Here is a 13787-nt window from a genome sequence, read left to right on the forward strand (position 1 = left end):
GAAAGCGTTTGATCACACGGAGATTTGTACGTGAGTGTTCACGCCAGCTTGATACGGCGGACCACCCTGAGTGTCCGTCCGCAGGAGAATGGATAAACCCGTGGTGGTTCTGGAAGCACCGTGGAAGACCACCCAGAGTGGAAAGGACTGAGCTATTGTTACACTAGCAACGTGGAGAAAACTCAGATAATTACGCTGTGTGAAAAAAACCAGACCCTTTGCCACAAAGGATATATGGTGTGAGCCCATTTACATAAAATTGTAGGAAATACCAACTGTCTATAGTGAGAGAAGGCACACAGTGGCTTCCTGGGGAGAGGAGGAGGGAATGTTTGGGGGTGATGGACATGTTCGTGGTATTGACGGGAGTGATGGTTTCCTGGATGTAAACATATGCCCAGACTTAGCACATTATGCCCTTTGGATAGGCGTGGTTTATCGTCCTTTAGCACTCAGTACAACTTTAAAAAAAAAAGGTCACCTAGGATTAAGCCTTGCTTTTTGTCCACAGAACCCTAACTAATGAAGATTAAATAAATTGTCCTTTAAGTAAGGTGTCTCTTGTGTGTGGAAGTAAACAGCTACCATACTGGGACCAGAGCCATCAAGCACCTTCTAGAAGCGCCGGCCGTCCTGGGCCGCGATGGGACGGCTGTGCTGGCCGCAGAGGGAGACGCAGAGAAACCTCTCTCCTGCCGGCCTCCCTGGCTCCGGAGGGGCAGGTGGCCTCTGCCCACCGTTTCCTTGATCCTGTTTATCTCTAGTTCCACTTTTTATGGATCAGTGTTTTCCAGGGGAACAAATGAAAGGCTTCTTTTATAGGAAAGCCTACGTAGCTGAAGTGAGATGCTTCTCGTATGTAAACATGTACTGCAAATAGGAGTCTGCGCCTCCTGTTCTTTTCCATGGGGTTGGTTGTGTTTTCACTGGAGTCGGAGCCGCTCCGTACTGGTTCCTGAGGAGCCACATCAGGGCGCAGGAAGCCAGAGGCTGCACACAGAGTCAGCTTGCAAGGACGCACATGTGGAGTGTCCAGATGTTACCAGTTTTCCCAGATTCACTGTTGAAAAAGTGGAATGAGTAAAATTTTTTTTAGTAAAATGATTTCCTGTTCAAAATGAAGGATAGAGAGGGAAAATACCAGAAGATGTCCCAAACCCTTGAAGTACCTCCTAGACTGTAGAATTTCAGCAACTTAGAAAGAACTGGAGAACAGTGCTAATCAAAACCATTCTTTCTGAAGAACCCAGGCATTGCATTTACTTTAGTGCTCTATCTTTTCCTTGAAAGTTTTATTTTTTCATCTCAAAATAATCTTAACTGCTCTGAATATCTTATTGCCATTAGCAAAGATGAGTCTTAACAACTGTTCTTTTAATTTAGTTTGTGTTTTCATCAGCTGTTCTTGCGGAATTGAGAGTCCAGTAATCCTGCGAACATTGCCAAGAGAGCAGGGAACTGTTTGTTTTGACGCGCATGTTCGAGTGACTGCGTGAGGGTTGCTGATCCTGGAGCCACATGGTGCATGCTCAGGGCTTTCCCTCGAGTCGTCTCTGTGTTTGCTGGTTTGTTTTTTGCTTAGGGACAAGTTCTTAGAAATGACTTCACTCCAAAAGTCCTGTGATTGTCTGATAGTCCCCCCGTTGTGCTCAGACAGGCCCAGCGCCCTGTGGTTCTGCTGCCACGTGGACCCGATGGCCCTCGGTGAGCCCCAGCTCTCCCCCTCATCCCCACCCGCACGGCCCCTCCCTCCTTACAGACGCCATCCCCTGTTCTCGGGTCTTACGTCGCCCTCTTTCTGGTAGCTTCTTAGAAAGGGCACTTGGGAGGTCCTGCTTCTGGGGCCTTCCATGTCTGGACATGCCCCCCCCCCCCCCCGCCAGCATGTGACTGAGAACACAGGCGGAGGCTGGGCATCGTTCTTCCTCAGGGATCCGATGCTCTGCTGACTTCCCGCCTCCTGGTCCTGAGCTCTGGCACTTTGGACTTTGGTTTCCTCAGTCCTGGGTGTTTGCATACCGCTCACCCATGCTTGGCTGTGGGTCTGTTTTCATCACTGTGCTGGCACTCAGTGGGCCCTTTTAACTTGAAAACTCACATCCATAATCTGGGGGCCCTGTCCTGAATCTTCCCTTTTGGTTTCCTCTGCTTTGTGTTTCTCTGTTTGCTTGCTTTGGAACTCCGGCTGTCTGCATATTGGACCTCATATTGGCCTGGTCCTTTGTTTGATTTTTTTTTCTGTTTTCTCTCCTTTTGATATTTCGATCTACTCGAGGGAGGACTGCGTCATCTCTCCCCTTCATCAGTGGGGTTTTTCACCCCTGTCCTGGTTTTAATTTCAAAGAATACTTGTTCTCTGACAATTCTTTTTTCATAGCATCCTGTTCTTGGCTGTGCTTTTCTTCTCTTGGATCACTGAGAATATTGGTAGTTTTTAGTTTTTTAAAACTATGGTCTGTGTTTCAGCCTGGCTGCCTTGAGCTCTTCGAGGCCGGTGCTGGATGTTCTGGTGCTGGGTTGCCGGCTCACGTCCGTGGTGCGGCAGGAGTCGTGGGCAGGGCCTCTGGCTGGGCTGCTCCTTGGGCAGAGAGAACATTCTGCTCCACGTGCTCCAGAGTAGAGTGCTGTGGGTGACCCGGGGACATTGGGGACGGAGCTGTCAAGTGAGTCAGAGGACTGAGATGTAGTGTGACGTCGTCCTAAGTATCTGTTTTGTGCATGTTTTGCTTTTTGTGTACACTTAGGGTATTTTACGGTCTGGCTTAGTGAGGCTGTGCAGCTCTTCAAACAGGTACAAGTGACAGGAAGCCCCACTGCCATCATTTATTCGGCTATTCGGCAACTTTTTTCTTGGTGGTACGTAACATAACGGGGTCGCTCACGGTTGGTGCCGCCTCGGGTTTGGCGGGACGCGTGTGTAGCACGAAGCACGCCGTGAGGCTCTTCTGTGTCCGGGCCCCTCCTGGGGCCTGTCCCCTCCTCTGGTGCAGGTGCCTGGCCTGGCGGGTGAGGCCGAGGGTGAGCGTGAGGAAGCCCGGGCCCGCTGCAGAGTGTGGTGTGTCCCGGGAGTGGGCATCCCGGGAGTGAGCCCTTGCTTTCTGTCTGCTCAGCCTGGAGTCTGGAAGGACAAGTAAAGCATCGGGAGCTGGCGGCCTGGAGTGCTGGTGCCTGTTGGAAGCACATTGTTGAGGAAGCAGATTGTCTGTTTCAGCATAGCACGATACGTCTGTGCTGCGCGCGCAGCTTGGACGTTGGGGTTCGTGCTTTTGTGGGCTTTAAGGTGCATTCATGCCACGTGAATGTGCACGAGAAGAGAGTCGGGTTTTGATCTGGGTTTAAGAGTCACAGAGAAAACAAAAATCCTCCACCACGTGCTGCACCGTGACCAGCACAAGATGTCAGCAGTGTTTGGGGTCCAACATCTAAAGACCAGAAAGTTTCTGCCTTTAATCCTAGATGGTGCTGGGGTTTCCTTGGGTAGCAGCTTGCCCCAAACTTGTGTTCAGTGCTGTTGGTGAGATTTGTCTCCAACAAAAGCAGGTTGGGGTCTGCATCTTGGTGCAGGTCCATTTGGGCGGCGAGGCACGTTCACTCAAGGAGCACCAGCCCTGCTGCATCAGTGAGCCCCAGGCGCCCCGAACTCAAGAGATCGGGGAGGATCCCCTTTCCTCTGCTGGCTTGTGTTTCCCGGGAGCTCAAGGAGACAGCCACTGTGGTGGTGGTTTCGTGGTGCGGCAGCTGTGGGGACGGAAGGGACGCGTGTGGGGTTCAGCAGAGGAAAGGGGACGTGGGATCCATCGGCAGCCACAGTAGGCTGTTTCTCAGAAGGCGCGGACGGTTGGCAGGAGCAGCGGGTCTTCCAAACCGCCATGCTCCGTCTGCTCCATCACTGCGAATACAGTGCTTTCTTTTTGGTCGTTTTACTTCGTGACTTAAGGCCCTCTGGTGGCTTCTTCTGGATCTGAGGGCCAAGTTCCTGCTTCCCAGTCTCACCCTTCTGGTGGCCCTCCCGCCTCGCCCCTGCTCGCCTCTTGCTGCAGTGGATTCCCTGCTTCCCGGCCCTGCTCCCGTGTCTGAGTGCGGCACGCCCCCCACCAGTCCTCAGCGCCCCAAGGTGGTCAGGAAACACTGGAGAAGCACCGGGAAGACGGAGGGAGGAGACCTCCCCCCAGGACGCCTGCAGTCCATCATGTAGGGGGACTGGCTGGGACGCAGTGATGACACAAGGCCTCCCGCCCGCCACACGCAGCGCGGAAACGCAGCCGTGTGCTCGGGTCTTGGGCACGCCCAGCGCTGTAGGGCTGCTTGCAGAGAGCCCTTCCTGCTGCTCTCTCCGGAAGGTTTCCGCCCCAGCCTGCACCCCGGCCGCTCCCTGGGTGCCAACTGCCCCGGCCCCTGTTCTGTCAGGTTCCCGAGGGTGGGGGCCTCGTCTCATTTTCAGCAGCAAGGAGGTCCCCTTGAGGACAGTGTGCCCTGGCACACACAAGCAGTCGTGGTTGTCGGTGACTGCACACAAGTTGGTGGAGCAAGCCTCAGACTCCATGCTCGAGTAATTTGGTGATATTTGAATAATTGCACACAACAGGAAGCGAAGCCTTAAAGGACTTGAGTTATGTGAACTTTTCTCTCACGAGTCGGGGGATGTGTAACTGCCCCATTCAGCAGGTGCACCACACTTAGGGCTCAGCACGCTCACTGCGCCTGTGCCCGTGAAGACTCCCTGGACAGGTGTGTTGTGAGGGACGTACGTGGCGTCTGTTTTTAAGGTTTGTTTGTTTGTTTGTTTTTAAGGTCTTGTGGTCTGATTCTTCAGTAACATCAGTAACCAAATCTTCCTCTGAAGTGACTGAATTTATTTCAAAGGTAAGGTGATTAAGGGCTCTTATAAAAATTAAAAGGCTCTCGATAATATTGCAGAGTGATTTCAGTGGATTGCTTCCTTCAGCTGGCAGAGCAAGTAATTCGTGCATGACCATAAAAACATGGTCCTCGATGCCACGATCCCCGCTCCTTGCAGTTGTTGAGAATGAGAAGAGGCAGGACGCTGTGACCTGCACAGGCGGCTGAAGGGTGTTTGCTTCGGTTACTCTGCAGAGAGACTGAGAGAGAGTCCAGTCCCAGCTCGGTCTGTTGGACATGCTGGGTTTTCCTCTTCATTTTCTGATGGCTTCAACAAATGTCATCCAAACAAAAGGTTCCACTACTAAATAAATACCACTTTGCCCACATAGACGTGTGTCCATACATACATACGTGCACACCTCCACGGTTACAATGTGTTTGCAGTCCACTGGCCCGGGCCATCCCAGTGAACCGCTGTCGCTAGCCAAAGCATCTTAATTAGTCCCCTTTGTCTCATGGAGTGACATATCAAAAGTGTCTCCAAAGCGAATCTTAACGTTTTCACTGTAAAATCAAGGATGTAATCCTGTAGGAGAAAATCCAGTGGATGGATCATATTTTAAAAGCCTATTCAGAAGCTGTCTGCTCACGCCTCTTCTCTTGGCCTGTCAGCCATGCTCTCTGGGATTACTGGTCTCCCCCCCGGAATTCACGTTTTCGTCTGTGACACTGAGGACGCTACATTTCCTCTCCTGCGTGCCTAGCCTCTCGTTTATAGAACACCCGTTGCTCCGGACTGCGCTAACCCTGGCGCAAACTTTGACCCCACTGGGTGCTGACGGTGATTCCTGCTCACCTGGTTTTGTGTTCCCTGACCTTCCTGGATACCTGGTTTGTTGTCTCTTGTTAATTTTGGAGAATTCTTCCCCATTATCTCTTCAGATATTTCTTCTGCCCCCCTCTCTCTCTGCCTTTGGACTCGAACTCTGTGCACCTGGACCTTTGACATTGTCCACAGCTCTTGGGTGCCCTTTTTTTTTTCTTGCTCTTTTCGCTGTGTGTTTCGGTCAGACGATTTCCCTTGCCCTGTTCTCAGGCTCCCCGACGTCCAGTCCACAGCTCTGCCCAGGCTGCCGCTGAGCCTGTTTTATGTGCCGAGTTCTTCATCTCTGGGACCATGGTTTTCTATTGTTCTCATTTCTTGTTTTTCCTAGCTTTTCCATGTGACACATCTTTTAATAAAGTTTCCATCTCTCTGCTGAGATTTCCCATTTGTTGTCATGCATGTTGTCCATTTTTTCACTAAATCTTTCAGTATGTTAATCATAGTTGTTTTATAATCCTTATCTAATAGTTCCAACATCCAGTTATCTCTGAGTTTGGCTCTGATGTTTATCTTCACAATAGTTTTCATTCCCTCTTATTTTTGTGTGTGTGTATCTTGTAATTTTTTGATTGAATATTAGACATCATGTTTAGAAAACGTAGAGACTGAGGGAAACAGTGTATCTGCCCTGAAATGGGCATGCTGCTGTTTCTCTCAGGCCCTCAGTGGGGTCCTCGATTTGGTCCGATCAGGAGTTGAGCTGGGTTTGGGTTTTGTTGCTGCTAGTTACCTCCAGTTCCCCCACGGGCTTCAGATTCTTCCAGTGGAGGGTGGTTGTCACCTTGAGCCTGGGGAGAAGTGTCAGAAGTTCCTCTCAGTGGTCTGGCTTCACCCTTGGCCCTCAGCAGTCCTATGTGTCCGTGGTCCGGAGCGGCTCTCCCTGATCTGTTGACACACACCCCACCCCCACCCCCGCCCGGGGGAGATTGCGGTTACTTGTTGCCTGGTGACAGACTTGTGGTGGGCGTGAGGTGTTCTCCATGCTCCTGGTCCAGCCTCAGTCCCAGGCGCATGGCCCTTGGGGGCTTTCTCGGCATACCTGCCCCTTTCTTCCCCAGCAGCAGCTGACCTCCTCTTTGTACTGGTGCAATATCCTCAGCCCAAGAGGGCTTTTGCCCCTTCCTCAGGGCCAGCGGGCTGTGCTTGCACCTTACCCCAGAAGCAGGGCATCTTTGCCCGGGGCCGGGTGCCAGGAGGACTCCCTCCCCTCCCGCGGAGGCAGGACAGTAGTGCTCCTGCCTCATTCCCAGAAACGGGGGGTCTGCCTGGGCTCTGGGAGCAGGAGCAGTCTTGTCCCTCCCCCAGGGGCTTAAGGGCTTTCTCTTTGGATTTAGAGAAGGCTCCAGGGCAGGCGTAGGGTTCCTGCCGGGCCCCCAGGTGCAGCCAGCCCCCACCTCCGCTGCCTTGGAGGCTCTCTCCAGTCTCCTGTGGAAGCGAGCTTGGGAAGGAGGGCACACTCCCCTTGTGTCTGGGGCTCTTGGCTGACCGATGTCTGGCCCACACTCAGCCCACGGGAAGTGTCCATCTTCTGACTCTTCTGCCTGCTGGCATGGCGGCTACCTCTTCCTCGTGTTCTGCCACAGCGGAGACGGGTCCCGTGTCTTGTCTCTCCTTGGAGGGGCAGGTCCCTCTCGAAATTCAGTTCACGTGGTGACCTTGTAGCTGAGTTCCCGATGGGCCACGGATAGGTACGATCGTGTTGGTTATGGAGGTTTTAACTGATGTCGTGGTGGGAGCGATGTTTTTTTGTGGCTTTCCACATCCTGAGTGGAATTAGAGCCCCAGAGAGCTGAGAGCAGGTGGGTTGTAGTGTCCTGCACAGGGTCAGCATCTAGTGGCTGCCTGTCTCTCGACTGGAAGAGGCCCATGTCAGGTGAATTTTGACAGACGTCCAATGCTTTTCCATCTCTTTCAGTTACCCCAGCTGTACCCTGAAGAAAATCTGGAGAAGTTCATTCCTTGCTTAGCTGGCCCAGATTCCTTTTACGTAGAGCGAAACCACATGGATCTGGAAGCGGACCTGAGGTAAGGCTGCCCCGCACCTGCAGGCCAGGGACGCAGCCCCAGCAGTGCCCTGTGGGCCCGCCCGTGTGGCGATGTGTGGCGTGGCCAGAGCGGGGTGGGTGCACACCTGAGCTGCCTGGTCATCCCAGCGGTCTGGGTCTCTGGGTCGTCCCTGGGGATTTTCATCAGTTGTGGAGAATTTGGTGGAGTTAGTAACAGAGGCATGATTTTGAGGATATGAGTAAAGGAGTTTCACAGTACATGCCACCACTTCATGTGATGTTGACGGTCTGAGGAAATGAAATCCAATTACTGTTTCTGTCCCGTAGTGGAAAGTTGAGACTGTTGCAGGACAAAACCAGGGCCCAGTAAAGTCCTGTAAGCCTGTGTCTCCTGGCCGTTGAGCGTACCCTGCATGGGTCAGCGGGCAGAGGGAGCAGGCCTGCTTCCTGAGTCCGGGCCCGGCATCCTGGCACCGATGAGTCGGGTGTAGCCCGGTCGCCACACGCTGCAGGAGACCGCAGGGGGCCCGACTGCGCTATCGTGCTAGCCCGATGCCCCCACCACGGTGTGATGCGGTGGGCGTGCGGACGGGGCTCCGGGAAACGATAGGAATCAGACAAGAATGGAATCGAAACAGGGAGAATATGGGTTGTGGTGCTTCTGTTTACTTTTTTCTCTCATGGGTATTTCTCTTAACAAAATCAAAATTTCACTCTGAGTTAGTTTTTGGTAATAACCATTTTAATCCTGATAAAACCGCTTTGTTTAATTTTTAGGTATTTGGCTTCATTACCTTCTCACGTATTAAAAAATGACCACGTTAAGAAGTTTTTCAGCACTTCATCTCCCACCCAACAGCTTCAAAGTCCAAGTGAGTTTGTGAAATGTGATTACGTAAAGATAAAAACACCTTTATTGTCTGTAACCTCTCTGACATTTATCTCCCCTTGCAGGTCCTGGCACCCCTTCCCTCTCTAAAGTGGGTACCGTGATGGGCGTGTCTGGAAGGTGAGGCATCTGGAACCAGCACGTTTCACATCCGCAGAGAGGTTACTTCTGCCTGTGTATAAATGTTTGTAGAATGAAGTCATTTTTGGTCTTAGTCTTGAATAATAGTGTGAGGGGAGTTGGATAGAGATACTCCAGTTTACGATTTCTCCATGTAAAAAAAGAAGTGGTTCTCTGGGCCATTGGAGTTGGAATTCCCAAGGACTCTTACTGCAAATGCCGACTCCCGGGCCCTGTGCACCCTAGGACAGCAGAATTTCCGAGAAGCTTCATTTTTATAAGCTCCCAGGGAGCGACTGTGCCCAGGGTCCTCCATCAGCAGCAGGCCTTCTGGTGAGTGGGTGACAGACAGGTGGGCCAGCGTCACAGACGGTGACACACGCACGGACGCTTGTGGGAAGATGCAGTCAGGTGGTCGGGGCTTCCACAGTGCTGACTCTCCCCTTTACCCCTTGCCTGCTACATACGGAGTGCACCGTGAACGTGCGGGTTTGCAGTCTGGGCCGGAAGGGTCAAGGGCGGAAAGCAGAATGCGGAGTGTTCCTTCCAGCCTGCTGCTAGGACTCCCTTTCACAGAGTTCATTCAGACGTTAAAGATCGAGGAGTCAGTTGTAATGTATGATTTTCAGTATCATGCTATGATCGAACAACAGAGCCTGGGCAGCTCAGCCACACGTACGCACGGGTGCGCGTCCACGGACACGTGCACACCCACAGAGGCCTCCGGGGCGGGGAGGGGGCAGTGGCAGGAAAGGGCTCTGATGCTGGCAGTGGGCGTGGCCTCGATGCAGCCCAGCACGCGGCAGCCGGCTTCTGCCCACTGCCCACCCGTGTGTCCGGGAAGGAGGCCACGGTCCCGGGAAGACCACCTGTCTGCTGTCCCCACAGGCCTGTGTGTGGCGTGGCCGGCATCCCCTCCTCTCAGAGCAGTGCCCAGCACCACATGCCGCACTCGGCCAGCTCGGCCGCCTTGCCCCACTGCTCCCACGCGGGGGGTGCAGGCTCGGCGTTGGCCTACCGGGCCCAGATGGACAGCTCGCCCGCCATCCTGATGCCCTCCAGTCTGCAGGCCCCTCAGACCCAGGAGCAGAACGGGATCTTAGACTGGCTGAGGAAGCTGCGCTTGCACAAGTACTACCCTGTCTTCAAACAGCTCACCATGGAGAAGGTATGTGGATGACCGGGCAGGCAACCCACAGTCTTCCTCTGCCCTCGTTCCTAGCGGGCTTGAGGTGGGTGTCTTGACCGTCCACGATGTGGGAATCCCGTGGCCTGCTAGTCGATGCCATGTGTGCCCGGGGTCCTGCACGCCCACTGGGGAGCGGCGGTGCCTGTGGATGGGAAGCCTCCCTGCCGCCAAAGCAAAAATTCGAACAGGATTGGTTGTAAACAAACAGCTTTTTTTTTTTTTAAGATAGTCTGGGGTCTTCATGTGTTAGATACTCTACATGATATAAAGGACATTGTATCCCCAGCAGCCATTTCAGAAGAAATGGTGAATTCTGGTGCGCACGCGCCCTTTGTTAGATGCCCTTCGGCCTGGGCTGTGCGTGTGCAGGAACTTAGTGCCAGAAGGGCCTGTTTTACAAGGCGCCCAAATACTTGCATGCGAGGAGGGAGCAGCCTGCTGATGATCTGGCTTGATTGACGGTCATACAGCTGAAAGTAATAGATGAATTTTATGTCTTTCAAGCAGCCCTACAAAGTTTTGGTTTTTTGTTTCGTTTTTTGTTTTTTTTTTTTAAGAGATAGAGGAGGGTGGCAGGAGGGGCAGAGGGAGAGAGAGAATCTCAAACTCCCTGCTGAGCGCAGAGCCCACCCCAAGGCTGATCTCACAACTTTGAGATCACCACCTGAGCTGAAATCAGCAGTCAGACACTTAACCGACTGAGCCACCCAGGCGCCCTGGAAATTATTTTTTACAACAGAGAGTTTTGATGAGCATTTTTTTGTTGTTAAAGAAAATTCTGGAATTTCTGAAGTCTTGGTGTCACTGAGAAAACTAAATTTGACCCATGGCGGTGTTTGAGCTCTGACGCCCCTTGCTGGATACGATCACTTGGTGCTTTTATCTATATAAACATCTTATTTGTCCAAAAATCTGCAATTGAATCTAGAAATCAAGCTTGTAGTACATAATAAACCGCTTCTAAGTATATTTGTAATACTCTTGGCTTAAGATTCATAAATCCTAAAAAACAATAGCTACTGCCAACTTTGTCTCATGATCAGTTTAAAAAAGTTTTAATGTAATGTAGGAGTTGAATTTTAGCCATAAAATCACAATCGCATTATGAAGTATCATGCGAACCAGTGTTATGTCTGCTTGGTCTAAGACCCCCGGGTTAGTTAGCCATTCAGTGCAGGTGGCATCTACTTTTCTGGGTCACTTGCTTTCCAACAAAGTTGCTTTGCCCCTAAAATGACGGTGATTGTGAGACAAAAGAGCTGTTAAGAGTTCTCCTTTCTGGAGGAGGATAAACAGCTTGCATTTACCCCAGGGGGTAGGTCCCTGGACAGGAGGGGGACATTTCCACAGACCCAGTCTCTGTAGAAGTGGAAACTGCAAGACATGTTCTTTAGTCACCTGCCTGCATAGTGCGGACCTTCCAGGTGCCCTGTCTTCTCCAGGCCGTGTGCGGAAGGCCCAGTGGACGTGGCCGGTGAGCCTCATATGGAAAGTGAGCATTTCATGTTTTGAACGAGGGACACCACATCATTTAGCAATGGACTGTTTTGGTGTTCCCAAGGCTTTTTTTTCTTTTTTTTTTTTTTTAAGATTTTATTTATGTATTTGACGGAGTGAGCGAGAGAGAGAGCAAACACAAGCAAGCAGGGGGGATGGGAGAGGGAGAAGCAGGCTCCTCTCTGAGCAGGGAGCCCGATGCGGGGCTCGATCCCAGGACCCTGGGATCATGACCTGAGCCGAAGGCAGACGCTTAACGACTGAGCCACCCAGGTGCCCCTGTTCCCAAGGCTTTTATTATCCATTAGGTTTGATCTGTTTGTGTACGCTACTGGTAGAATACGTTTATTAAATTATACTCCAAGTTCTTTGTTTTCAGAGTCCTAATTGATTCTCAATAACTTTATAATGTGTTTCTTCTGTGCAAGTTTCTGAGCCTTACTGAGGAAGATCTAAATAAATTTGAATCCCTCACAATGGGAGCAAAGAAAAAACTCAAGACTCAGCTGGAGCTGGAGAAGTAAGTGTGAAACTGCGAAATGTCTGTTTCTTTTCATTCCTAATGTACTGAATGTGGTATCTAAATGGGGTATCTCGATTGGATGGGGGCCCCCAAATGTGGGGTGACTATCGGGTGGCCTGGGAGGTGAAAGAGTTCACCTGAAGCGGAACAAAGGAGAGTTCATTGAGGAGAGGCTTTCAGCCAGGAGGCAGTGTGTGGGGGCTTTATTTAAAGAGGGAAGGTGAGGATGTGTGGAATCTTCCCCCTTTCTGGTAACTGTGCTGGTTGTAAGTATCCCAGTGGTCATCTGGGGCCTAGGGGTATTCTGAGGTGGGTCATCTCATGGGCCTGTGTTCAGCCAGGGGGTCGCTCTTAGAGTGCCTCTGCACTGAACAGGTGCTAGTGAGCACTTAGCTAAATGCCCTTGATTGGATTACTTTGATTGCTTATCAAAGCTTCATTAATGCTTTCACAGTTCTACGATGTGGTTTGGGTGTGCTAGGAAGGGCCCTGTGCAGCGAATCCGACAAGTCAGAATGCATTGCTTTCCACCTCTGAGGGTATTTGGGCGCGGTCCCCTTTGTATGGAATCTGTGCAGGAGAGCAGAGCTTGGGCAACAGTAAACCGTTCTCTAGCAGAAGACCTGAACGCTCACTCGTTCACGTGCTCTCTTGTGGCACAGGGAGAAGTCAGAGAAACGGTGCCTGAACCCCACAGCCCCACCCCCGGTCACCAGCAGTGGAGTGGCCCGCGTCCCCCCCACCAGCCACGTCGGGCCCGTGCAGACCGTGCGAGGCCCCCACGCTGCAGGTGGGTGAGGGCGGGGTGGCCTTGAGGGGGGCATCGCGGGCTCCTCCTTTGGAGGATAGTTATTAGACTCCAGACCACACACAGCCTTTTGGCATTTGCCTATTTTTAGAATTTACAGTTACTGCTCATTATTTTAGCTTTCATCATTTCCACCATTAGAAAACAGAAGGGACATTTGGTTTAGAACCTAGAGACCGGTGACTCACCTGAAGTTGTTCGGGCAAAAGAATTAGATCCGGCAGCTGCACGGCCAGAGGGAAAGAGAAAGAGGTACCCCAAACAGATGAAGATACGCTTCTTCCCCAGGAGGGTGCAGACAGGTCCTTGTAGGTCCTTGCCTCAAAGGTCCATCTTGAAACTCCCCAGAGTGCAAGAGCGCAGCCTCCCTGTTGTGCAGCGCCTGGGAGCCGCGGGGCCCTGGGCTCTTAGCCGCCCTCCTCCTCTCCCTGCCTTCGCCTCTGCAGTCGGGGCGCCGGATGCCGGGGACGGATGGCCCGTGGTTTTCTTTACACTGTGGAAGTACCAACAGTGACAGGACGCCAGGGAGAAAAACATGCCAGTCTGTCTTTTCAGTGGTTATTTGACTAAAAGGGTCTTCCATCCCTTGGCCTCGTAAAATGGGGTGTCCCTCAGTGTTGGGAGATGACTTCGGTGGCACCGTGGTGGCTGGGCGCCCCTTGTCGCTTCTTCTCCGAGGTGTGAGTGGAGCCTCGGGCAGCTTGTTTTCTCCGAGTCCCCGGGTCCTGTCTGAAGCAGGAGTGACAGCACCCGCCTCCCCGGGGCTGGTGCCCGGGTCAGCGGGATGGGTGTGCGCCGAGGCGGGTGGGGAGGGCGCGGTAGACACTGGCCGGCACGACCCCTGTCGGCGCCCCTTTTCCGCAGCGCTGCGGGTAGAAGTGGAGCAGCCCCCTCACCAGACGGCCCGGGAGGGCAGCTCCTCGGAATGCTCCAGCTCCTCACCCAGCCCGATGGGGGTGCAGGCCCGGGAAGAGAGCTCGGACAGCGCCGAGGAGAACGACAGACGTAAGGACGCCCGTCCTGGGAG

General features: G+C 52.5%; 1 protein-coding gene across 3 annotated transcripts in view; it reads left to right on the forward strand.

Moving 5' to 3' along the window:
* ZCCHC14 (zinc finger CCHC-type containing 14) overlaps positions 1 to 13787 on the forward strand; it is a 55545-nt gene that overhangs the window by 35222 nt on the left and 6536 nt on the right. For 2 of the 3 annotated variants that reach the window (XM_032389730.1, XM_032389731.1), the window contains 8 exons: positions 4792 to 4863; positions 7644 to 7753; positions 8512 to 8606; positions 8689 to 8743; positions 9632 to 9911; positions 11858 to 11949; positions 12615 to 12742; positions 13625 to 13765. In XM_032389730.1, the coding sequence (XP_032245621.1) occupies positions 4792 to 4863; positions 7644 to 7753; positions 8512 to 8606; positions 8689 to 8743; positions 9632 to 9911; positions 11858 to 11949; positions 12615 to 12742; positions 13625 to 13765 (973 nt within the window). The remainder of the gene's footprint in view (positions 1 to 4791; positions 4864 to 7643; positions 7754 to 8511; positions 8607 to 8688; positions 8744 to 9631; positions 9912 to 11857; positions 11950 to 12614; positions 12743 to 13624; positions 13766 to 13787) is intronic. The other variant, XM_032389732.1, reaches the window with a different exon arrangement.

This window comes from Phoca vitulina, unplaced genomic scaffold (genome assembly GCF_004348235.1).
Source record: "Phoca vitulina isolate PV1807 unplaced genomic scaffold, GSC_HSeal_1.0 scaffold56, whole genome shotgun sequence".
NCBI classification, from domain to species: Eukaryota; Metazoa; Chordata; class Mammalia; order Carnivora; family Phocidae; genus Phoca; species Phoca vitulina.